The sequence below is a fragment of the Cervus canadensis genome, chromosome 28 (genome assembly GCF_019320065.1).
Source record: "Cervus canadensis isolate Bull #8, Minnesota chromosome 28, ASM1932006v1, whole genome shotgun sequence".
Classification (NCBI taxonomy): Eukaryota; Metazoa; Chordata; class Mammalia; order Artiodactyla; family Cervidae; genus Cervus; species Cervus canadensis.
The window spans coordinates 19,034,956-19,060,697 of NC_057413.1; the positions used below are offsets into that span (position 1 = coordinate 19,034,956).

Sequence of the window (25,742 nt, forward strand, 5' to 3'; positions counted from 1 at the left end):
CGGCATAAGTCTCTTCTTCAGCCCCTCATCGGGAGCAAAGCATGTGGGGAAATGAAACCAGAGAAACAGCCCGGCAGCCTGATGTGGGTATCTGCCACTCTGCCCTCTGGCCGGTCTTCCTATCTCTACCCAAGACCAAAGTGACCTCTTCCTCCAGCCCAAAACTCCCTCCCTACCCCTGCTTCTCCGCTGCAGCACAGAATTAGTCCCCTTCCTCTTTCCAGAACATCAGTGCACCATGTGTCCCCCACCCTCATGTCTGCCCCTGGCTCGCTCTCTTTCTCCATCCCCAAACCTTCCTCCTAACTCTCAGGCTTCCCTTCCCTGTCTCCTGTGAACCCCACCTTCTTTCCCAAGGCTTCTGTGTCTTGGTGTTCAGGCCACACCCTTGTCCAGCCAGTGCCCAAGCCTCATCTGCCATTTCTCTAGGAAGCTGCTGAGGTGAGAGAATGAAAAGCGGGCACTGATCCCCGAGCTGAGAACCAGGGATTGACCAGTACAGACTGGGAGAGGCAGCACAGAAAAGGACACAGTGCAGGTGGGAGTGGTGGGGCCAGGCAGGGGCTGAGGGGGGACAAGGAGGCTCCTCGTGGAGAGCAGTCTAGACTGGGGAGGGAGGTTTCCTCCTGCCACCCACCCTCTCTGCTGCCGTCCCCTGCCAGGAGATAAATGGTAGGGGGATGAAGGAGTGGGTGCTGGGCAACAGACAGATGGGGCAAGACCTCAGCTGGAGGGATGTGGCAGCTGGGAAGAGGTGGGGGAGGCCCCCAGGAGGGAGAGGGGCTGGCCATGGCAAGGGGTGCTGGAAGAGGGGAAAACAGGCCAGAGAGCAGGAGCAACAGGTGGAGAAATGGTGGGGAAAAGGACAAATGACATGAGGGATAGAGGTATCAAGTTGGACACAAATTAGGGTGAGGAGGAAGAATAAAAATGGGATAAGGAAAGGATGGGAGAGGTTGGATGAGGGCTGGAGGGGGTGAGATGAGGGTACTGTGGGACTTAGCGAGCCCAGACAGGGAGGGGGGTGGGATGACGGCGGGAGGAGAAGGGGGGTGACATATGATGACGTTGGGAGGGCCTGGCAGGGGCGGGTGGGTGGGAGGACCTGCCCTATCTCCGCTCCCCTCCCTGACCTCATGCCGGCCCTCCCCTTCTCCTCCCCCGGCTGGCTGCAGTATCCCTCCTCCTCACTGTCGCTGCCCAGATCGACAGTCGGGTCGCGGCTCACTGAGCCCCTGCTACAGGGAAGGAGCAAGGGGATACCCAGGAGCTCAGGCCTGCCAAGGGGCGCCCACCCACCCTGCCCTGAGAACCCCCTTCCCCGGTCCGGGACAGAGCAGGTGCAGACACACTGAAGCTGCTGGTTACCCAGGTAAGGAAGTAACCTCGTCTCTGGGAGACAGAGGAAAGAGCCAGGAGAGGTGGGGACCTCTATCCCCAAACCCCAGATGAAGGTTGGCAGGAGAGCCTCCCAGGAGAGCCGGGACTTTCTCTGGGGGCAGAGGAAATAAGACCATGCACCGGGGACCGGACTCCCCGTGGAGGGTGTGTCTGGGAGAAAGAGTCAGTGCAGGTGTGTGTGAGTTGGGCACGGAGGATGGATGCTGGGGTTTGGACAGGACCAGGGGCAGCATCAAGGTGGAGGTGGTTATTGGTGCGGTGCTGGGGCTGGGAGAAACCAGAGGCCAGGCTGAGCTGGTGGCTGGTTGAACTTCAGGAGGGAAGTGCTGGTGGAACCCCAAGTGATCTGGCTGGAGCGGCTGAGCCAGAACTCCAGGAACGTGCCCGAGGTAACTTCTTTGAGCATTCAGATGGGGACACCCCGGGTGGCAGCAAGTGGATGGCAAGGCCCAGGAGGGAGTTCTGGGGGTCTCGAGCCTTTAGGAAATGCAGCAATGGAGCAGAGTTAGGATTCCCAGGTCCGGGAAGGGCACGGAGTCTGTGGAGAGACTCCTAAAACTTATTCTTGGCAGAGAGCTTTGCACCCATGACTCACGGTTCAGCGGGGCTGGGATGACCGCGCGATGCTTCCAGGGGGGCACTGGGGTTCCGTCTTCGCTCCATCCCCCTTCCAGGCTCTCCTGCTTCTGTCCGTCTGAACCTCCCCCCACACGTGACACACCCTGGGTGGGACGGGCGGGACCCTTATCTCGCCTGGAAAGAATTTAATGGCTTGGAAACAACTGGAAATGGAACTGAGAGGAACTACTGGGAAGCAACTCGGAAACACGGAAACACCGCAGCTGCTGCCTGTCCGCTTCCAATCCCCGCCCACTTCCCAGATCCTCAGCCCCACTCCTCTCTTTCCCTGGCCCTGCCTCCAGACCCCCGGGGGACCCAGCACCTCAATTTCTCAACTTTCTCTCCCTTGAGTTCTGGTCACTCAGTGCTCCTCCCCAGGACTCTTTGCCACGGGGGTCCGGAAATCCTTTCTTTTAATTTTCCCACGTCTCTGTCCCAGGAACTTCCCAGAATAAGGGGTGTCTTAGATCCTCCAACTGCCCCATCTCCCGGTACCTCCTTGCCACCTGCTTCCAACCCGGTGGCTGCAGCCCGCCCTCACCTCCCTCCTTGTCCTCGCAGCCCTAGAATCCTTCTACCTTCACTCTTCTTGTGGCATGAGGGAGGGAGAGAGGCATGGGGGTGGGGCCAAAACCCCCACCTCTGGAGCATCCCTGCAGGAGGCCAGCCCCTCTCCCCAGCTCCTGGGACCTACAGTCCCTGATGAGCGAAGTGTCAAAGTTGGCCACCACATGAATACCCTGCACGCTGAGTCACCGCTTGGGACGGTGCCCCAGCCCTGCCAGCCCTCCGACTATGGGAAGGGTGCCAAGAGGGGGAGGCCCGTGCTCCCCTCCTTCCCCGCTGCGCACAGGCACCCCCGATGCCGCAGGAGGACGGGCGATGCGAGGGAAACATAAGGGACACCCAAGTTTCCTGCTTTCCTGGTGCTGAGAGAAGAGCACGATTCTTCCAAGAAATGGGAATGGGGAGCTGGGCCAGCGGTGGAGACTCGTGGGGAGAGGGGCTTGGGAGGGAGGCTCTGGGGGTGTGGCCTGTGCGGGCCTCTCCCCTCAGACCAGCTTCTTTCCTTCCTGCTGCAGAGACCCTCCCCCTGCCCCCACCAAGTAGGGAGAGGTGCAGGATTCGATTTTTGAGGGAGGGGGACTGGCAGCTCCCCCAAACCCCCAGGGGTGTGGAGCACCCCGTAACCTCTGCCCCCTCTGGAGAAGGGTCTCCTGTGGGGTTCCCCTCACTCCAACTAAGTTCTTTGATTCACACAGCTGAGCCAATGAGAAATCAGCTTTTTCAGACATCACTCAATGACTGGATGTGGAGGAAAAGTGAAGAATTTGTGTGTGTGTGCCCTTGTTGTTTAGTATTTAAGTTGTCTCTTTTGTGACCCCATGGACTGTAGCCCGCCAGGCTCCTCTCCATCGGATTTCCCAGGCAAGAATACTGGAGTGGGTTACCATTTCCTACTCCAGGGGCTCTTCCCGACCCAGGCAGGGATTGAACCCGAGTCTCCTGCATTGGCAGGTGGGTTCTTTACTGCTGGGAAACCCTTGCACATACTCAAATGTGTGTGCCTGCAAAGATGCAAGCTTCTTTGGGTGAATATAAGTATATGTATAGTTCCCAGGTGGTGCTAGAGGTAAAAAAAACCCACCTGCCAATGTAAGAGATGTAAGAGACACGGGTTCAGTCCTTGTGTTGGGAAGATCCCCTGGAGGACAGCATGGCAACCCACTCCAGTATTCTTGCCTGGAGAATCCCAAGGACAGAGGAGCCTGGTGGGCTACAGTCCATAGGGTTGCAAAGAGTGACACGACTGAAGCGACTTAGGACGGACAGATACAAGAAGTGTGTTCATCTTTGTGTTTGTGGGTAAGCACATATGAGTACATTTGTATGTGTATGTGTATTTGTGTGTGTGTGCACCTGGTGATGTGTCAACCTTAGACACAGGCAACAGAATTTGAAGGTAAGTCAGAGCGCAGCTCACACCCAGGGCTACACTCCAAGCTGAGAGAGGGGATGAGGGAAGGGAAGCTCTCTGCTTGCCAGGCTCTCTGCTGGGCTTTGTGGGGCAGGGTGCCTCTCAGTATGGAAATGCTCTGCTCCTGTTGCCCACTCCTCTTCCATCTCATGGGATGGTGATGGAGTGTGATGGCTGGTAGCCCTGGAAACTCCTCTTTCTCAGACTCAGAGGAGAATTTTAAGCGTAGGAAGCCAGGAAATGCGTGTGCGTTGTGGGAGGCACTGGTCACAGCCCCTAACCCTCCTCCTCAGTCAGCGTTTCCACCACTCACCCTGCTCTCCTTCCCTCTCCAGCCTCTCTGGTCTGGAAGAACTGGGTGCCTGCTAACACCGCTCCTTAACCCTTTGCCTGAACCCTCCACGCACCTCTGTTACCAAGGCCCCCTCTCCTGGTTCCCCCCATCCCCCCCCTACCTTTCTTCTCTAATCCTCTTCTCCCTGTGCCCCCCAGTTCTTGCCTCAGTGGATTCCACAAACACAACTGGGTGACCAGCACTCAGATCAAGAAACAGGATATCCTTAGCACCCCAGAATTTCCCCACCATGCCCCTTCTGGTCCCCATTCCCCCAAGAGTGCCACATTTCTGACTTGCAACTCTACTGATTGACAGTTAACATGGTCTAGACTCAAAGGTCACATAAACAGAATGTTTCAGCTTGTTCTTTTTTGTGTCTGACTTCTTTTGCCCCACCCTATATGAGCAAGACCCATGTTATTGCATATAGTTACACTTCACTCTCATTGCTTTATTTTATTCCACTGTGTGAACAAGCCACGTGTTATTTAATCCATTCTACTCATGTGAGACATTTGGGTGGTTCCCAGTCTGAGGCTATTATAAGAAGTACTGTTGTGGTGGGTAGATCCCTCGAAGTGGAGCTGCCAGGTCATAGAGTTTGCACACAGCCCTAGTGGATTTGGTCAGTTGTGCCAAATGGTTTTCCAATGGGCTTGTACCACGTGGCCCTGCCAGGATCTACACCTGGCCTGCTCCCCGGTCAACAGCTGCCCCAGCTGCTGTTTCTAACCAACTTTCAGTCCCAGACACTGTCCGTGGTCCTAGCCCTGACCTTGGTCCTGTCCTTGGTTCCAGCCCTGTGCTAGTCCTGGGCTTAACTTGAACTATGTAAATTGACTATTTATATAGTCAATAAATATATTTTGATCACTTACTACATACCAGATGTAAGGATATAGCAGCCAAAACTAAGCAAATCCAGGTGATATGTCTGCCTCCATTGACCTTACAGTCTAGTGGGCAAGGTTGAGTGTGGGCAAGAAAGTAATAAAATAATCCCACAAATAAATATGTGAGTATAAATTATTATAAATGCTGAAAATGAGAGTTACATGATCCTGTAATATCACATGATAGGTGGTATTACCTGTAATATCACATGATAGCTGACCTGGACAGGAAAGGTTTCCTGAGGAAGAGATGTGGGGTTGAGACCTGAATGATGAGGAAGCCAAGAGAAAAGGGAAGAACATTCCATAGAGGGAACCACAGATACAAAGGTCTGGGGCTGGGAAGAATGTGGGGGACATAAGGCCGGGCAGACTGGAGTGGAGAGAGGGAGGGAAGTCTTACGTGGGATGAGGTGGGAGAGGTCAGCAGGGGCCAGATGATGCAGGACTGTCTGTCAGTATTTGAAGACTATTCAGAGGGGAGCCACTGAAAAGTTTTTTGGGGGAGAGGGGCATTCTATTTGCCTTTGCAAGATTTTTAAGAAGCAAGAATAGAAGGAGAGGGACCGGCTAGGAGGCAATCACAGATAGTAGCTTGGACTATAATGATGCTTAGAGGGAGAAACATAAGCAAATTAAAGAGACATTTACAATAATATATGGGTTGATATGATGAAATATGGTGGTGTTGAATGAGTTGTTGGGTTTCTGGCTTGTGAAGCTGAGTAACTATGGGACCATGAGCTGCGGTAGGGAACACAGAAGGGATGGGTTACAGGAGGGATGAACGTTGAGTTCTGTTTTAGATGTGTTGAATCTGAGGTGCCCAAGAGGAGATGCTAAATAGAAGGATAGCTATATTGCTTGGAGTTAAGAGGAGATAGTTTATATTTTGGGATATAGTTTGGATGTTAAAGTCTGGGATCTGGATGAAGGTACCTGAGTGAATGACTATCCCAGGTAGGTCACAGCTCTGGCTACACACTGCAATCCCCTAGGGAGCTGAGCTGTTAAAAATACTAAAGAAAGTCTGGTGCTTCAGTCCCTCTAGCCACATTTTAAGTGTTAAGAGCCAGTGATCTCTCCTATCTACCTTATCACCAGCACAGATATAGAATGCTCTAAAATGGAAGACGTGGTCATCAGTGTCCAGTGATTTTGAGAGATCAAGGGGAAGACAAATGACTTTTAGATTTTGTGACACAGATCACTGGGAGACCTTAGGGAGGGCTATTTGGTGGACTGAAAGAAGGTGAAGTCAGATGGGAGCTGGTTGAGACATGCATGGGATATGTGAGATAGGAACAAGTCCAGATAAATCTTTTGACAACTATGGCCATGAAGTAGAGAAGACAAATATGTGGTGGCTGGAGGGAGTGTGAGGTTGGGGAATTTTTTTTAAGTATATTTTTGTATTTTAAGTATATTTTGTGCATATAGTGAAATGCACATAAGTGTATAGCTCAATTAATTTTTGATTATACATACCTTTGTTTAACCACCCAGTTAAAGGTGCAAAATATTTCTAGTAATTCTATCCTGTCTTCTATTAGTTCTGTTTATTTTTGAACTTCGTATCCATAGCATCATTTACAATGTTCTTTTTTTGTGTCTTGTTTCTTTTGCTTAGCATTATGTGTGTCAAATTTTGTCCATGTTGCTGTGTATAACAAGAAGGGGTTTTTTTTTGTGGGGCGGGGGGAGTTTGTTTGTTTGATTTTTGGCTACACCACCCAGCTTGCAGATCTTCCCCTACCAGGGACTGAACCCAGGGCCTGGCAGTGAAAGCACTGAGTCCTGAGCGCTGGATCACCCACCAAGTCCCAGGAGGGTGTTTTTTCATTGCTGGAGAGTATCCCATTGTATGACTATGCCCCAATTTATTTATCCATTCTACTATTAATGGACACTTGAGGTGCTTCCAGTTCAGGCTCATATGAAAAAAATCCCATGAACATTCTTGTACCCGTCTTTTAGAGGATACATGCAGTCATGTCTTTTGGAGGACACGTGCCATCATTTCTGTTGGGTATTTACCAAGAAGTGTAATTGCCAAGTTATAGGCTGTATGCCTTAGTAGCAACTGCCTATCAGTTTTCCAAAGTGGCTGCACTAATTTCTGCCCTGACTTGCAATAAATGAGAGTTCCAGTAGCTTCACATTCTTGCCAATATTGAGCATCAACAGCCCTTTTAGTTTTAGCCATTCTGATGGATATTTGATGGCATCCTCTTGTGGTTTTAATTTTCATTTTCCTGATTACTGGTTTTGTTCTACACATGCATGTGTTTATTTTTCATATATTTATTGGCCCTTTGGATATATTCTTTACTAGAGAGCCTTTTTTTTTAAATTTAAAAAAAAAAACTGGTTGCCTGCCTTTTGTTTGTTTTTGTTTTGAAGGAATTCTTTAGATTTTAATCCTCTCTCTCACTCTCAAGCACTGTCTCCCAATTTCCCCACCATAATGTCAGTATATATATATATATATATATATACTGACATTTTTCGCATATTTTCTCCCATTCTGTGGCTTGCCTTCTTTTTCTCTTAATTGCATCTTTTTTATAATTTTATTTATTTATCTTGGCAGCGCTGAGTCTTCATTGCTGTGTGGGCTTTTCTTTGGTTGCAGCGAGTGGGGGCTACCCTCCAGTTGTGGTGTTTGGCTTTCTCATTTCGGTAGCTTCTCTTGTCGTAGAACACAGGCTCCAGGGCACAGGCTCAGTAGTTGTGGTGCAGGGGCTTAGCTGTTCTGAGGCATGTGGGATCTTCCTGGACCAGGGATCGAAGTCTTGTCTCCTGCACTGGTAGGTGGATTCTTTACTGCTGAGCCAGCGGGGAAGCCCTTAGTGGTGTCCTTTGATGACCAGCAGTCATCAATTTAATGTGGTCCAATGTATCAATATCTTTTTTGTGGTTTAGTTTTGTGTGAAAATTTTATGGTAAATTTTGTGGTTAGGTTTTAAGAAATCTTTGTTTCTTTCATGGTCATAAAGATTTTCTCCTACAGTTTTTTCCTCTAAGATATTTTGTGAAAGGTATTGCTTTATCCTTCACGATTAGATCTATATACTCATTCCAAATTAATTTCTGTATGTGGAGGTGGGGTAGAGATATTTTTTCCCCATGTGGATCTTCAACTGACCCAGGACCATTTATCACAATTTATTCTCCTTTTAATTGTAGGGCCCTCTTTTTCATTAATCAGGTGACTACATATGTGTGGGTCTGTTTCTGTTCTGTTCTCAATCTTGCACCTTCATAATAAATTTAGATATTTGGTAATATAAGTCCTGAGGAAGAGGTATTTTTTTTAAAAGAAACTGGGAGTTTTTGAGCTTATATGGAAAGATGATGGGAAATTGAGAGTGAGGGGCTGAATGAAAGAAAGAGAGGATAATCTACACCTTAAGGTTTCTAAAAAGATACTAGGAGCTGGGATCCAGTTGCTTACGGAAGGATTAGTCTTTTCTATTCATCTACTGACCCATTCAACAAAAATGTGTTGGATAGGGAATTCCCTGGTAGTTCAGTGTTAGGACTCTGCACTTTCACTGCTGAGGGCCTGGGTTCAATCCCTGATCAGGAAACTAAAATCCCATAAGCTGTGCAGAATGGACACACACACACACAAAAAAAAAAACCACCAAAAACTGTGCTGTATAGTGCCCATCCATGTGCCAGGCACAGGCATGCAGCAATACCAGGACAGATGAAGTCCCTGTTCTTAGGGAACTCGCATTCTGGTAGTGGGGTAAAGATAACAATCAAGTAGCCACACAAACAGATAATTCAGACAGCAGTAAACGGCATGAAGAATATAAGCAGGACACTGTGATGAAGTGTGATGAAAGACTGGTCCAATCGGGTACCAAGGAAGACCTCTGGGAGTCCATGACATGTGAGTTAAGATTTGAACAGGAAGGAGCCAACCTCTAAGAGCTGAGTGAAGAGCATCCCAGACAGAGAAAACATGTAGTGCAAAGGCCCTTAGATTAATGTAAGCTTGTAGTGTCTGTGGAACAAACAAAAAAGACCAGTGTGGATGGAACAGTAAAAAAATAAATAAAATAAGGAGTCGGGGAGCAGGGTGACCAAATGATATCAGAGATTTGCCCAGGGAGGGTCTATGATAGGATTGAGCTGAATGTGGATTTTTGCAAACACGTGAGTCGGGTAGATGAGCTGTGGGTGGTGGGACTGTGGGTGTGTGTGTTGGGGAAGGGGACATTCATCTTGTCTGCTCTGTGAAGCTGCTCTCATACGTGCCCTCTCTTCCCACAGCCTCCGGAAAGATGCCCACCCAATGTTCCCTAACCTCCAAACTGGCTCTTCTGATGCTGCTGGGCACTGTCACAGCAGGCCCTTTCTCTCCACGGTCCAACGTGACACTCCCAGCCCCACGGCCCCCTCCCCAGCCGGGGGGCCGTACAGTGCAGCCAGAAGGGGGAGGCCCTTCTTCTCGGCTCTATGAGCACACCGTGGAAGGAGGGGAGAAGCAGGTGGTGTTCACCCACCGCATTAACCTGCCCCCTTCAGCTGGCTGTGGCTGTCCCCCAGGCACTGAGCCCCCTGTCCCTGCTTCAGAGGTGCAGGCCTTGAGGGTCCGACTGGAGATCCTGGAGGAGCTGGTGAAGGGGCTCAAGGAACAGTGCAATGGGGGGTGTTGTCCTCCAGCTGCCCAAGCTGGCACAGGTGAGCCGATGATCACAGGAAGGAACACAGAAAAGAAGGGAAGTGGATTAGGGTTGGGTGGGCATCACTAGAGAACCTTGGTGTGAATTAGGAAAGGCACCCCGCCTCCCCTTTGCAAGTGGTGAGTGCAGCCCAGGGCACGGCTTTGAGAGGATCCATGTGACTAGATGTCAGCCTTCCCCAGCAAATGTTAGGGCCCTGGGTGATAAGTTACAGCTGGAAACTAAGATGGCCTTAGGAAATGAGGCTTCCCTGATGGAGAAGCTGACTCAGGGCAGCACTACACATGCTCAGCCTCTCCTCCCTAGAGAGACTGAGACCCAGCTCTCGCTCCTACTCCAGGCCAGACCGACATTCGAAGCCTCTGCAGTCTCCATGGTGTGTTTGACCTGAGCCGCTGTGCCTGCTCCTGCGAGCCAGGATGGGGTGGGCCCACCTGCTCAGACCCTGCAAGTGCCGAGGGACCCCCCTCCTCGCCACCCTCCGCCCCCGGTTCCTGCCCGGACGACTGCAATGATCAGGGTCGCTGCGTCCGTGGTCGCTGCGTGTGCTTCCCTGGCTACACCGGGCCCAGTTGTAGCTGGCCCTCCTGCCCCGGGGACTGCCACGGCCGCGGGCGCTGCGTGCAGGGCGTGTGCGTGTGCCGCGCGGGCTTCTCCGGGGACGACTGCAGTGTGCGCTCCTGCCCTCGCGGCTGCAGCCAGAGGGGACGCTGCGAGGACGGGCGCTGCGTGTGCAATCCAGGCTACAGTGGCGAGGACTGTGGGGTGAGGAGCTGCCCCCGAGACTGCAGCCAGAGAGGACGCTGCGAGAATGGGCGCTGCGTGTGCAACCCCGGTTACACTGGCGACGACTGTGGGGTGAGGAGCTGTCCCCGAGGCTGCAGCCAGAAGGGGCGCTGCGAGGACGGGCGCTGCGTCTGTGACCCGGGTTACGCTGGCGACGACTGCGGCTCGCGGACCTGCCCGTGGGACTGTGGGGAGGGCGGACGCTGTGTGGACGGCCGCTGCGTGTGCTGGCCCGGGTACGCGGGCGAGGACTGCAGCACGCGGACCTGTCCCCGCGACTGTCGGGGCCGAGGGCGTTGCGAGGATGGCGAATGCATCTGCGACCCAGGCTACAGCGGGGACGACTGCGGCGTGCGCAGCTGCCCGGGCGACTGCAACCAAAGGGGCCGCTGCGAGGACGGCCGCTGCGTGTGCTGGCCCGGGTACTCGGGGCCCGACTGCGGCGCGCGTGCCTGCCCGCGCGACTGTCGGGGCCGCGGGCGCTGCGAGAACGGCGTATGCGTGTGCCACGCGGGCTACAGTGGCGAGGACTGCGGCGTGCGCAGCTGTCCCGGGGACTGTCGCGGCCGGGGCCGTTGCGAGAGTGGCCGCTGCGTGTGTTGGCCCGGGTACACAGGCCGGGACTGCGGTACGCGCGCCTGCCCTGGCGACTGTCGCGGGCGCGGGCGCTGCGTAGACGGCCGCTGCGTGTGCAACCCGGGCTTCGCAGGAGAGGACTGCGGGAGCCGTCGGTGTCCCGGGGACTGTCGCGGTCGCGGCCGCTGCGAAGATGGCGTGTGCTCGTGCGACGTGGGCTACGAGGGCGAAGACTGCGGCACGCGCAGCTGCCCCAGGGGTTGCCAAGGCCGCGGCCAATGCCTGGAGGGGCGCTGCGTGTGCGACGACGGCTACGAGGGTGAGGACTGCGGCGTGAGACGGTGCCCGCGCGACTGCAACCAGCGCGGCGTGTGCCAGGACGGTGTGTGCACCTGTTGGGAGGGCTTCGCGGGCGAGGACTGCGGCCTCCGTGTCTGCCCCTCCAACTGTCACCGGCACGGCCGCTGCGAGAACGGGCGCTGCGTGTGCGACTCAGGCTACACAGGCCCCTCCTGCGCCACCCGCACTTGCCCGGCCGACTGCCGGGGCCATGGTCGCTGTGTGCAGGGCATGTGCGTGTGCCACTTGGGCTACAGCGGCGAGGACTGTGGGCAGGAAGAGCCTCCTGCCAGCGCCTGCCCCGGGGGCTGCGGGCCGCGGGAACTGTGCCGCGCAGGCCAATGCGTCTGCGTCGAGGGCTTCCGGGGCCCCGATTGCGCCATCCAGACGTGCCCCGGGGACTGCCGTGGCCGGGGAGAGTGTCGTGAGGGCAGCTGCGTCTGCCTAGACGGATATGCAGGGGAGGACTGCGGGGAAGGTGAGCGGACAGCCTGCCTCAGTATGCTGGGTCCGGGGCTGGAAAACTGGAGCCCCATGAGAAAACCTGAGTCTGAGGCATAGGAGCCCCGCAACTTGGAGGCAGGATGATGGAGGCGGTCATATATTGGGGCAGCCGGTGGGGCAGTCAGAGGAGCCAGAGGGCCAGGGTCCACCAGGGCTGCAGAACCAGGGTGTGGTGGGGGGGCATGCCTGCAGGCAGGACCTGCTGTAAGATCTCTGATGAGCAGATCCAGGAGCCCTCTTCAGTTATTTTGGTTCCTGGAGATGGAGGGCAGTGAAGGAAACCCAAGGCCTGTTCAAGCCACTGCTGGCTTTTCCTCGCCACCCTTCTCTCCCCCCAGAGAGGAGTGGGAACTTGGTTGAATCTCTTAATATGATCCTGAGTAGGAAGAGCTTGTGAGAGTGGGGGTAGGGGTGGGGAGCTGCCTTGGGCTAAGCAGCTTCTCATATCCCACTCTCCTGGGCAGAGGTGCCGGCCATTGAGGGCATGAGGATGCACCTGCTGGAGGAGACGACGGTTCGGACAGAGTGGACCCGGGCTCCCGGCAATGTGGATGCCTACGAAATCCAGTTCATCCCAACGGTGAGAGCAAAGCTCCAAGAGGGGGCTGAGTGAGTGGGGCTGGCATTGGGGGTGCTCACCTCAAAAGGAGTTCTAGGTAATCAGTGGTTGAGTCCAGGTAGCTGATTCCAGAAGCTGTGCTAAAGACCTTCGCATTCTGCCCACATTGGGTGCAGGAGGCCTTTGCATCACTGGCCCACTGCTGCTGGAACTCCTCTGGTGACCTTGAGCTCAGTACTTCCTAAGGCTGCCTGCTGACTCCATTTTTGCTCATCACTGAAGTCACCTCTTTCTGTTGTTGCTGAATCCAAAGTTGCCCCATTCGTATATCCATTCAGTGGCCCCAGCTGGACCTTCACCAGCATTGGAATGTGTTTTTTCCTTTCCCTCCGTCTTACACCATGGACTTTTAGATATTTGGAGACATTAGCCATCACGTTGGGCCTGCCTGGTGGCTCAATGGTAAAGAAAATGCCTGCCAATGCAGGAGATACGGGTTTCATCTCTGGGTCAGGAAGATCCCTTGGAGAAGGGCATGGCAACCCACTCCAGAATTCTTGCCTGGAAAATTCCATGGACAGAAGAGCCTGGTGGGCTACAGTCCATGAGGTCGCAAAGAGTTGGACACCACTGAAGCAAATGAACACGCCATCACATCACCATTCATTCCCTCCAGGCCAAACCCACTGGTTTCTTCTTCCCATTTCTTTGAGGCTTTGTTCTCTGAATCCTTCACTTCTTGGTTTTCTTCCTCTGATGCCTCCTGCTTTTTGCATGTGCCTCTTCCCCCCAATTACAGGGGCAAAAGGAGTCCAGTCACTCACCTGGCTAACTGGATACCCTGCTACTTCTCTCAGAGTTGACATACATGAACTTGTGGTCACACAAACTGTTAGTTATTTTGATCACATTTGATTTTTAAAGTAACTTTTTATTATAAAAGTCATATAGGCTCAGTTTAGAGACTAGAAGATATAAACAAGGAAAAAAGAAAGGAAGGAAAAAAGAAGACATTCAACTACATACCCCCTTTTAAGCCTAAATATAAGCCTTTGCATTTGGCTCTGTTCTGTGTTATCATTTTTTGGTTTGGGCCAAGCTGTCTAGGCTGTTGCAATAATTTGAGTCTGTGAATTAGTTCCCTAGCCTCCATGTCATCAGAGCATTGCAAAGCCTCCTTTCTCTGTCTCCTTCCAACTCACTCTTAAAATATTTGGGGGCACCCTAAGGACAAAGTTTGTGGCCTCTCATTAGAGATCTCCCTTTATGCAGATTGGGTTTTTATGATGTGTTTGGTCTCCTAGTTGCAAATCATCTGACATTTCTCCCATTCAAATATGTTTTCCTGCATCATTCCACAAATGCCATAGGTAGGTAGGCCATGTTACCCTAATCTCTACCCAGTCAGGACTCTGGAAAAATAAATAAGTTCCAGGGCTTAAACTTAGGAAGCCTCTAGGACAGAAGGGATAGCTCTGAGGTGCTGGCTGTCATCCCCACCCCAACTGGCCTAGTCATTCTAAGTCTTCTTATCAATATTATCACCTCAAACCCAGGCCCCTATCATGTTTTATCTCTCTTTGCCCTCTGGTAGAAGCAGAGGCAGAAATCCCTTCTTTGCTTCACAACCAAGGGAGGCTGGATTTTTTTTCTTCCATTTACATTTTTTTTTCAGTTATAAAAATAATGTAATCACAAGACAAGAATTTGGCGACTAGGGAAGAAAACAAATAATTCTTGGCTGTTTCATACTGAAACAAGTACTGTTAACATTTTAAAGTGTTTCTCCCACTCTCTTCTGCGTGTATATTATTTACATAGTTGCAATCTTGAGAGGGTAGGACTTTTAAGAGGAATTTTCCTAAGAAACTTTGGGGAAAGAATTGAAATAAACAACTGAGCTAGAAGGAGCTTAAAGGGCAACAGCATCTCCTGCTCTTAGTAAATATGACCTCATCCTTGGTGTTCTCTAGAGGCGAAGTCTCCCAGGAGGAGCCCTGGGCTTTCTCCCTCTTTGTGGGGCCAGGAGGGATCGAGCTAGCCTGTGTCCAGCTTGGCCACGCTCTCAGCTCATCTGTTTTGCGCTGGGTATGGGCCTCCGTGACATTCTAGGTTGTCCCTGAGCCTGGGTGTGGAAAATGCTCCCGTAAAATTGGTCCCCAGACACCTCCCTTGGACTCCACATCAGCCTGTGCCGCTGGCCCTCTGACTATGTTTTCTATGCTTTTTTGTGGCTGGCCCCTGGGATTGTGCCTCTTGCCTTTGGCCAGCACTCTCTATCCATTTCTGTTGGCACAGAGTGCATTCAGTAGCTGGCTATCCCTCTGGCCACTGCCATCTTCCTAGAAGCCTCTCTCTCTACCTTATCCTCTCCCCTTTTCCAGAAACACTTTTCTCTCAGAGCTCAAACTCTGCTATTCCTGGCCAAGGGACACACCTAGTTATTGGAATGATTTTCAGAACACAGAAGAGGAACATTCCTCTTTTCCCTGCATACGTGGCACGGCTACACTCAGTGGTTCTCAAAGTGTGCTCCCTGGACCTGCAGCATTAGCATCAGCTGGAGCATTAGCCATGCAAACTGTCAGACTCTGCCCCCCAATCTGCTGAATGAGAAGCTCTAGGGGAAAAGCCCGGTAACCTGCATGAGAACATACCCCCGGGTGATTCTAATGCACCCCAAGTCCAAGGACCACTGCTCTTTTGTCCAAGGAATGATGCTGTTTTGCAAAAGGCAAGGTCTTCTATGAATGTGAGACAAAGCTTGAAGAAACTGAGGGAGGTGAACCCCCAAACAGAAAGACATGCAGGTGTTTCCGGTTTAGATGTATTCCACAGGCTGGAAACTGGGGCTATGTCACATTTTCATTGGGACACGGGACCTTGCAGCCTCAGAAAAGTTTTTGTTCAATTCTGGTCTGAAAAGGAGGATGAGAGTGAGGTGAGCTTCAGGGGCCAGCCAAGGTGGAGCCCTCCACCTGGGGCCATGAGGTTAATATCGAGAATAGAGTTAGAAACTTGCCAAGGACATCAGTGAAGCAGCCAAACCATCATGAAGGGGCCAAATCAGCTGCCAGCCTCTGGTTAGAGAGCCAGCCTCAGACCAGCCAGATGGTGCTGAGAGATGTGGGTTAGACTGGCAGTAGAACTTCTCAGGGGACTGTTCCCAGATGGATCTCAAAGTGTCTAAAAGGTTCATGTAGGTGACCTGAAGGGAGAAGGTGAACTCTGGGATGGGCTTATCTCCCTGGAAGGACCAGACATCATCAGGAAGCACTCAAGGGGTGTGTGTGTGTGTGTTGGTGATGGTAGGTTGGGGGACTAAGGGGAGAGCGAGAGAGAAGGTTTGGGGAAGGATAAAGCCCTCATAGGTCTTGAGTAGACGCCCATCCAAGGCCTCCCAGGCTGGGGTATTCTAGAGCAGTGAGTAAGAGAGGGATGAAGATCCTGCATGCCCAGAAAACCTTTTCAGCCAAGAAAACTCTAACAAAGCTTCACTTCATCCTCAACCCAGAAGTCTCTACGTGGCCTTTCATCTGGTTTTATACTTTGGTATTTACTGTGTTGATTTCCTCGCAGTTCTCTTGGTTTAGGAGAGTACCTTTTGAAATTTCCAATCCTACTTGGCTGAATGAAGGTGTCCCCATCACAGCCAACATAGCAAAGCAGAACAGAGCGTCCTTATTAGCTGTTCTAGCTAGACGGCCCAGCGAAATGCCGCGCCGTTCCCAGATGTCCATTCCTCGCATTTCCCCAGAGGCTGACACTCCAGGAGACCCTGCCTGGAGCAGGGGCTGGCAGATCTTCTCTGGGGTTCCTGCAAATAATCATAACACTTTACATGTGTACTTGAAGGGGGTTTGTTCTCTCACAGGCATGGACTACACATAGAGATTGGGGTTAAGGATCTAATAAAATGTAAAACGTGGCCACACATTTAGCTACTAGAGCATGAGCTCTCTGAGGACAGGGATCATATCTCTTATTTTTGTGTCTCCAGGGCCCAGAATGATGCCAGGTACAAATTCAGGAAACATATTTGTGGAACTTTGAGCAGGTGGGCCTTGTTTTTGAGCGGCCTACAACCCTGCTGAAAAGACAAGGAAAGTACCTAAAAGGAAATGTCCCGATGTGGGTCACACCCAAGTTTCACAGCCAGGGGCAGGTGTCTAGGGGAAGGCTTAGGCTGGGGCAGCTGCCTCAAGGAGGAAGTGAGACTTGTCCCTCATCTGCTTCACCTGTTATGACAGGAACGGGTTTATGAGAAGCCTTCTCATGCCCAGAGGGTCAGGATTGCCAGGGAAAAGCCAGAGAGAGAGTCCTGGCGTGTGTCAGGTAGAATTCTGGCAGACAGCTGATGAACAGGCTCAAAACGTAGTGCCCAGGGACTTCCCTGGTCTTCCAGTGATTAAGAATCTGCCTTCCAATGCAGGGGACTTGGGTTCAATCCCTGGTCAGGGAACTAAGATCCCACATGCCTCAAGGCTAGGTCCTCATTCCACAACTAAGAGCCAAAGCAGTCAAATAGGTAAATAAATATTTTTTTAGAAAGGTAATCCCCATAAGAGGGGATTCTGAGGTCACACTGCCTGGGTTTAAATCCCTGCCTTCTTGGGCAAGCCACTTAATCCTTTTGTACATCAGTTTCCTCATCTGTCCAATGGGAATAATCTGACCCACCTCATTAGATTCTTAAGAGAATTAAGTGAGTTTACATATGTAAACTGCCTTGAACGGGAGCTGGCATGGACTAGGTGTTCTAGATGTGTTTGCTGATACCACCCATGCTCCCCAGCTGTATAGGGCCAAGTTCTACACAATCTCATGCTGACTCTGCCTAGACCTTGGAGGAAGAAGGGATCAGGGGCATTGAGCAGCGGGGGTGAGTGGCAGCCCTGATCCACCCATTACTTTCTCTCTTGCAGACAGAGGGGGCGAGCCCCCCATTCACAGCACGGGTGCCCAGCTCTGCCTCAGCCTATGACCAGAGAGGATTAGCCCCTGGTCAGGAGTACCAGGTCACTGTCCGTGCCCTTCGAGGGACTAGCTGGGGCCCTCCTGCCTCCAAGACCATCACCACCAGTGAGAGCTGGGGCTGTTGCGGAGGGGGGGGGGGGGCGGTCATGGGTGGAGAATGGACTTGAGAAGGAGGGGCTGGGATATGCCCTCTGAGAGGGCAGAGGGGAGGGACTGGCTGGGGGCAAGGCTCTTAGCAGGACAGCTGGTGACCAAAGAACCAGACTCCCACCTGATGCCTCCTCTCTCTGACCTGGCTAGTGATTGATGGTCCCCAGGACCTCCGCGTGGTGGCTGTGACACCAACCACCCTGGAGCTCAACTGGCTGCGCCCCCAAGCTGAAGTGGACCGGTTTGTGGTGTCCTACGTCAGTGCTGGCAACCAGAGGGTGCGGCTGGAAGTGCCCTCTGAGGCAGACGGGACGCTGCTGACTGGCCTGATGCCAGGTGTAGAATACGTGGTGACCGTCACTGCCGAGCGGGGCCGGGCAGTAAGCTACCCAGCTTCCATCAGGGCCAACACAGGTATGGCTGGCCACGGGCTGGGGAAGTTTCTGAGCCTAGGAGCCACTTCCTTGGGAAGCCGTGTGTCCGGCTCATGGGCTCTTCCAAATGCACAGCACGGGGTATGTGGCAGTCCCAAAGCACCTGCTGCTGGCCCTGCTCTGTACCAGGGGCTCTGAGGAGATGGAGTTCTCAGGTGCTTGGAGTCCTGTAGGAAGGCGATGGGTTAGAGTTTGGGAAGAGGGGCCTCATGGAGAGAAGCAGTATATAGAAGATGCTGTCAGGCCCAACCAGATAGGGGTGGTTCTGATCTGAACTTGGGCACAACCCCCCTGTGCTCCATCTCAGTGGTCAGGTCTCCTGGGGCTGGAGCTGGGGAGATTAGAGATCAAGCCGCCTGTTGACTTTAGAATCGGGGTTTCGGGGAGTTGGGTCTCAGCAGTAATTTTCCACTAAACCTCCAAGTCTCTTAACAGATGCCTGGATCTTTCTTTCCCTTTCCTGTGACAGAGGGACGCCCACCTCGCTGTCGCTCGAGTTTTCTCCTCCCACGCCCCTTTCTCTCCTTCAGACGCAGGGCCCCACCCGCTCGTTTCTTCTTTCTAGGGCACCAACAGTGGCGGGCTTGGAGGGCGAAGCGGGAGGGCTTCCTGGGGCACTAACTTCTCTCGGTTCTCTTTGCAGGTGGAGTGGGAGGGACGCGGGCGGGGCTGCCGTGGGGGGAGTGCAGGGGCTGGTGGTGGGGGGGTGCTGCCACTGACCGGCTCTCTCCTCCCCCTTTTTCCGCCCCCGGCAGCACCAGGCCACTACAGTTACCCGGAGGCGCACCCCCCAGCCCCGCCCCCCAAGCCCCGGCCCCGGCCGGCCCCAGCCCCGCGGCCCCCGCGGCCCGCGCGCCCGGCACCGCCCCCTCGGCCCTCGAGGCCCGCGGAGCAGGGGGAGGCGGAGTCCCCGCCGCGGCCGAGCCCGCCCCAGCCCCCTCGGCGGGCCTGGGGCAACCTGACAGCCGAGCTGGGCCGCTTCCGCGGCACGGTGCAGGACCTCGAGCGTCACCTGCGGGCTCAAGGCTACCCACTGCGAGCCAACCAGACCTACACGTCGGTGGCGCACCACATCCACCAGTACTTGCAGCGGCGTCGCTCCCCCGCACCCCCGCCCGGTCGCCCCCACCCCACCGCCAGCCCCGACTCGGGCACCTGGAAGCGGGACTCCAACCAGGGCATCTACGGCCTCTCGCCCGAAGGCGTCGACCGGGTGGCGGCGCCCCGCCACCCCAAGCCCGAGGTGCTGGGCACTTCCGCCGACGGCGCGCTCCTCGTGTCGCTCGACGGGCTCCGCGGCCACTTCGAACGCGTGGTGCTGCGCTGGCGGCCGCAGCCGCCCGCGGAGGGGCCCGCCGGGGAGCTGACCGTACCGGGCACCGGGCGCACCGTCAGTCTGCCCGATCTCAAGCCCGGCACCACCTACCACGTGGAGGTCCACGGGGTGCGGGCAGGGCAGACCTCCAAGTCCTACGCCTTCATCACCACCACAGGTAGCGTGGGTGGGGCCGCGCGACCCCCCCACCCCCTGCCCAGTCTCGTCTATGGGCGCCTCCCACTGCCTCACTACTCAGGCGGCCGCTCTGCCACCTGTGCCCTTCTGCCTTCCAGCCCTCCCTGGTTCAGGCTCTCGGGCATCCCCACACCTTCCTGTGTCCCTGGAAACCCTCTCCACCCTCACGGTCCTGGTGGATACCCGAGACCAAGGAGACCTGGTCTTTGGAATTGTCTGATTTTCACTTGGGTTCCTAGGACACTTCTGCCAGGAATCCTGTTCTAGGCAATAGAAGGGTCATTTGATGGGAGGGACAGTGTCTGCAAAGATTCTCTGCAGCAGTTTGGGTGGGGTAGGGAGTGAAACCAGTGGTTTCCCACTCTGACTCACTGTGGTGAGGGTAACTGACAACTGTGGTCAGTGGTTACTATTTTCCATACTTTGGCCCTAACCTCAAAGGGACACATCGGAACTGCTTGGGGGTGGCCTTGAAACCGTTAGGCAGCATGTGTAGGTGAGAGGTGAAGCCACTGCTTCTTGGGCTGCCTTTCCAGACCTCCTGGCTCAGTTCACGCTTGTCTCTCCCACAGGAATGGAGTCCTGGTTCAGGGAAGGGGCGCCCTGTGGCTGTCAGGGGGAGGGGTTATGGACCTCTTCTTCCCCCATAGGGCCCAGATGTCACCGGAGCTGGATGTCCCCTCCTCTCTCTCTCCTGACTGCCCGCTGTCTCTTGAGTCTGCCTTCCTTAACACCACCGTCTTCTCCTTTCTTCCAGGCTTCTCACTGCAGCACTAATGGAAGCCAGGACCACCACCCAGTGGGGAGGGTCTCCTGTGGGGAGGGAGCTAGGAACCTTGTGGGAGGAGGGATGGCAGACTTAGTTCTTCTATTTATGACCTGCAGGCTCGTCTGTGCAGGGCTATAATGGATGCTTGGGACAATGAGGTGACCCAGGGGGTGATCCAGGAGCGACCAAGGGGAAGTCTGAAGACTCTCAGAGGCCAGAGAGCAGAACCTGGGGACTGTGGTCTCCTTTCTGGCTCTCATACTCGACTCTCCTGTTTTTCTTGCCCTGCCTCTCCCCAGGGTCCTCCCCCTCAGGCCTCTTGGGGGCCACTGATGAGCCTCCTCCCTCAGGCCCTTCAACGACTCAAGGGGCTCAGGCGCCCGTCCTGCAGCAGCGCCCCCAGGAGCTGGCCGAGTTGAGGGTGCTGGGCAAAGACAAGACAGGGCGCCTCCGAGTGGCCTGGACTGCCCAGCCTGACACCTTTACCCACTTCCAGCTGCGCCTACGGGTGCCCGAAGGGCCAGGGGCCCATGAGGAGCTACTGCCAGGGGATGTCCGTCAGGCTCTGGTGCCCTCACCCCCTGCTGAATCCCCCTACGAGTTGTCACTTCGTGGGATCCCTCCCAGCGGCGAGCCCTCTGCCCCTCTCATCTACCAAGGCATTATGGGTACATCCTGGACTCCGCTCAAGTCCAGTGTCCTGAGGCTCGGGGAGGGGCTGGGCCATTAGGACTTCAGGGGTGGGGTGGAGACTGAAGGACGGGGCTGGTGTTTGGGTCGAGCCAGTAGAAGAAACAAGGAGAGAAAAGGAGTTGAGGGCTCAGAGGCAAGAGGGATGGGGAAGGTCTTAGCCCAACGAAAGGGTGGATCAGAGAGGGGAGTCCTTCCAGATAAATAGCTGAGAGGAGAAAAGTCCAAGCATGGGACAAAGATTCAGGGAGAGAGACTGTTGGCCCATGGCTCTCCACTTGCAGCTTTCTTTGTGTAGAAGTGTCCCGCCCCCACTTCCTGGTCACTCCTCTGCCCCTCTCCGCCCCCCGCATTTCTCAGCGTCAGTGTGGGAAGGCCTCTGGCCCCGAGGATACTGATCCTCAGCCCCCTCCTCCTTTTCCCTTCTCTCAAGCCCCTGCCATCCCCTCACTGAACAGACTAGGACACCTTGTCCCCCCGCCCTGCAAGCCTGGGCTGCAGTGCCCCATGGTCTCATCAGCCAGTTCCCGCTAGGGGTGGAGGTCCCCTGGGGAGGGCGCTCCACGGCCATTGGGATTCAGAGATGGGTGAGGTTTGTGGAATCCTGGCAGGAGCCTGTGGCTCCTGGCGTTCACAGTTTCTCCTGGTCCCCCTTTATGGGACTCGGGTAGCCAGCTCTCCCTGTAACTCCAGATCAAGCTCACACCCGGGGAGAGGGTGGTGAAGGAGAGAGATGTTCAGGTGGACTAAGGCCTCTCCAGGCTGCTCTGAAGCAGCAAGGGTTCCGAACTCTCAGGAAGAACCTCGGGGGACCCGAAACTCCCTCAGAGTGTTGGTGTGTAGAGGGCCTGGGACCTTTGTGAGTGGGGAGGAAGTTATCATAGGGAAGAGCGGAAGCTCTTGCTCCAGAGTAGATACTGGGGAGAAATGCCCCCCTTCTTAGAAAGGCTGGTCCCAGAGAACTGAGGGCAGGGAATGCAGGCATCAAGGGAGGGAGGCATCCAGCATGAAAGGAGCCAGGGGGCAGAGGAGAGGGACGAAGAGCAGGGACAAGACAGTGCTTGAGCCCACATGCTTTGTTTTTGCACCCCCCCCCAACTGCAGACAAGGATGGGGAGAAACCTGGGAAGCCCTTGGCCCCACCTCGCCTGGGCAAGCTGACAGTGACGGACGTGACCTCCGACTCCCTGCTTCTGCACTGGACAGTCCCTGAGGGCGAGTTCGATTCCTTCGTGATCCAGTACAAAGACAGGGACAGGCCCCAGGTGGTGCCTGTAGAGGGGCCCCAGCGCACAGCCCTCATCTCCAACCTGGACATCGGCCGCAAGTACAAATTTGTCCTGTACGGGCTCGTGGGCAAGAAGAGGCATGGCCCCCTGGTGGCTGAAGCCAAGATCTGTGAGTGACAGGGGTCACCCAAGACCCTGCCCTTACCCTCTGCGCGGTCCTGATGGAGGTCTCCCCAGTGCTTTGGGAAATCCCAGAAGTCTTCCTGGAGGCGGTGGTGCCTGAGCTGAATCCTAAAGGGAAAGTTGTGGTGGGTCAGGCAGGAAGGTTGAGGAGGGCAGTGCCAACAGAGGGAGCTGTGAAGAGTGAGGCAGGAGTGAGAGTGGCCCTGCAATTGAATCAAAGTCTCTCCTCCGGATAGCAGGGCAGGGCACCTGGGGGCTGAGGACACTGATCTCACTGATCTCCAGTGTCTGAGTGAGTCACTTAGGCCTCATTTGAGGACCCTAGGGGGCCTCCAAAGGGCTTTAAGTGAGAGAGTGACCTGATTCAATATTTATCTTACAAATAGCTCTGAGTCTGCTGCAGAGGAAAGCTGGAGAAGTGAGTTAAGAACCAGCAAGGGAGGATGCTGGCCTGGCGGGGATGGTGGCAGTGAGGCAGGGGATGGGTGGGGTGAAGGAGAGCGAGGAGGCCCAGGCACCCCATTCTTCTGGATCCGGCAGTCCCGTTCCCTAAGGCAAGGAACAGCAGATGTGAGGAACGGTGCAACAGTGCAGCAACACTTAGTCAAACATCTTTTGAGCGTTTAAGTGTCAGATGTGTTCAAGATGTTCTAAGTGAATGATCACACTTAATCCTCACTAGCAGCGCTGTGAGGCATGCTCACTTTACAGATGAGGAGAAGGGCGGCACAGAGGGGGCAAGGCCACTCAGGCAGAAAGTGAGGGGCCCATGGCGCTCTCCCGCTGCCCTCCTGGGACTGGAGAGCAGAGAAAAGGCCTGAGGACGGAGCATGGGTGTCCCAGTGGGCAGAAGCCAGGGTGGGGAGGCAGAGAGAAGGGACATGACCCCTGGGACCCTGGAGGTGCCATCACTCATGGCATGAACAGAGGATCGGGCGTCTGCAGGGCAGCCTGAGGGGTAAACTGGGGAGAGGAATGCCAAAATGAAGGGTGTGGTCAGACATGTCAGATTCCGTAAGAGTGACTCAGGGCTGCAGAGTGTCCACAGGACTTAGCTATGGCGAGGTCACCACTGACCCTAGTGGGAGCTGCTGGTGGAGGGCAGGGCTGGGTTGGGAGGGTGATGAAGGTGAGGACATGAGTACAAGCATCTCTCTCTGGAATCTGGGCTGGAGTGGAGAGCGAAGAGGGAGGGTGGAGGCTGGAGAGCGATGCAGCCGAGTGGAGGAGTTTGCGTAAATCCTGAGGGCACAGCTGATGGAGTGAGAGTGGGAGCGGATGAAGTGGGGCCCAGAGCACAGTTGTGGGGGGCTTTGCCACATGAAAATGCTCCAAGGACCATGCGTCCCTCTCTTGGAGAGGAAATCAGCTCGTCATTAGGTCTGGAAGCAGTGGAGGCTGTCCTGGAAGACTTCCCTGGCTGTGGAGATGTGGAAGGGGCTCACTGCGCTTCCTTCTCTCTGAAGCCCCTCTCCAGGCTGCGGAATAAGTGAGGGCCACACTAGTCCGTACAGCGGGCCTCCTTGGTGACTCAGCGGTAAAGAATCTCCCTGCCAATGCAGGAGGTTCAGGTTCGATGCCTGGATTGGGAAGATCCCCTGGAGGAGGGCATGGCAAACCACTCCAGTATGCTTGCCTGGAGAATTCCATGGACAGAGGAGCCTGGCAGGCCAGTCCATGGAGTGGCAAAGAGTCAGACACGACTTAGCAACTAAACAACAACAGTTAAGACAGTGCTTTCATGCCACGTCAAATAAGCCGCATGTTCTTTTAGGTGGGCATAGCCACTTGCCAGGGTGCACAGCTTGGCAAGCAGAGTGCTGGCTGGATTTCAGTCCCTCAGTGCTGCCTTCACCATGCACCTTTGTGCAGTGGACAGCCGGCACAGCCTCACACAGCATTCCCAGGGAGGAGATGGATTTCTTCTTCTCTTTTGACCCGTGTCCCTCCCTTCTCTCCCACCTCCTCTTCCTAGTGCCTCAGACTGATCCCAGCCCAGTGACTCCGCCCCGCCTGGGGATGCTGTGGGTGACTGATCCCACCCCAGACTCACTGCACCTCTCCTGGACTGTCCCTGAGGGCCAGTTTGACTCCTTCGTGGTCCAGTACAGGGACAAGGATGGACGGCCGCAGGTGGTGCCCGTGGAAGGGCCCGAGCGCTCGGTCATTATCTCCCCGCTGGACCCTGACCACAAGTACAGATTCACTCTGTTTGGGATTGCCAACAAGAAACGGCACGGCCCCCTCACGGCCGATGGCACCACCGGTGAGTGGCAGCCTCCTAAGCCCCCGGCCTTACAGGGGGGCTGACCCCTAAGGCTGACCCCTCCCGGCCTTCCACATGCCTGCCCTCAGCCAGGAGCTGGCTGGGGCCTCCCAGCGAGATGGCTGACGCGGAATCCTGGCCCCGCTTTTGGGCTCAGGGCCAGCCAGCCTCCCCCGCACTGCTGGGCCCCTTTCATCCTGTTCAGCTGCTCCCCGAGGCCCAGAAGGTGTGTCATACTCTGGCTGTGCCAGGCTTCTTAGAGTTCAGCGCTCATGCTAATCGAGTAGAGACCCCCACAGGTGTGACAAGCCTTCCAAACCCCAGGCCCCAGTCCTGGGGTTCTGCCAGTTCAGCCCCGCCTGGGCCTTCTTATTTACAGCCCCAGAGAAGAAAGAGGAGCCCCGCCATGCAGAGCCCCCAGAGCAGCCCCTGCTGGGGGAGCTGACAGTGACTGGCACCACTGCAGACTCCCTGCGCCTCTCCTGGACGGTGGCCCAGGGCTCTTTCGACTCCTTCGTGGTCCAGTACAAGGATGCCCAGGGGCGGCCCCAAGCAGTGCCCGTCAGGGGTGATGAGAATGAGGTCTCCATCCCCGGCCTGGAGCCCAATCGGAAGTATAAGATGAACCTCTATGGGCTTCATGGCAGGCAGCGCGTGGGGCCTGTGTCCGTGGTGGCCACCACAGGTGAGTCAGGCCTCCCTTGCCCGTCAACCCCCAGCCCTCTGAGTGGGACCTGGCCCCAGACCCTTGGCGCCTCTCTCCACCTTCTCTTCCTTGGTTCCAGTTCTGCCAAAGCCTCCGCCGTCTCCTTCCCCTTATCCCAGGATTTCACATCC

The 25,742-nt window shown here is 54.9% G+C and overlaps 1 protein-coding gene across 11 annotated transcripts in view; it reads left to right on the top strand.

Annotated features, from left to right (window-relative positions):
* The first annotated feature begins 1,047 nt into the window (after positions 1–1,047).
* Positions 1,048–25,742, top strand: part of TNXB (tenascin XB) — a 56,311-nt gene continuing 31,616 nt past the window's right edge. For 10 of the 11 annotated variants that reach the window (XM_043449519.1, XM_043449525.1, XM_043449521.1 and 7 more), the window contains exons 1-11: positions 1,048–1,372; positions 9,518–9,928; positions 10,271–12,109; positions 12,600–12,715; positions 17,620–17,776; positions 17,972–18,235; positions 19,011–19,748; positions 20,837–21,205; positions 22,332–22,625; positions 24,615–24,905; positions 25,285–25,590. In XM_043449519.1, the coding sequence (XP_043305454.1) occupies positions 1,060–1,372; positions 9,518–9,928; positions 10,271–12,109; positions 12,600–12,715; positions 17,620–17,776; positions 17,972–18,235; positions 19,011–19,748; positions 20,837–21,205; positions 22,332–22,625; positions 24,615–24,905; positions 25,285–25,590 (5,098 nt within the window). In that variant the 5' untranslated portion in view covers positions 1,048–1,059. The remainder of the gene's footprint in view (positions 1,373–9,517; positions 9,929–10,270; positions 12,110–12,599; positions 12,716–17,619; positions 17,777–17,971; positions 18,236–19,010; positions 19,749–20,836; positions 21,206–22,331; positions 22,626–24,614; positions 24,906–25,284; positions 25,591–25,742) is intronic. The other variant, XM_043449526.1, reaches the window with a different exon arrangement.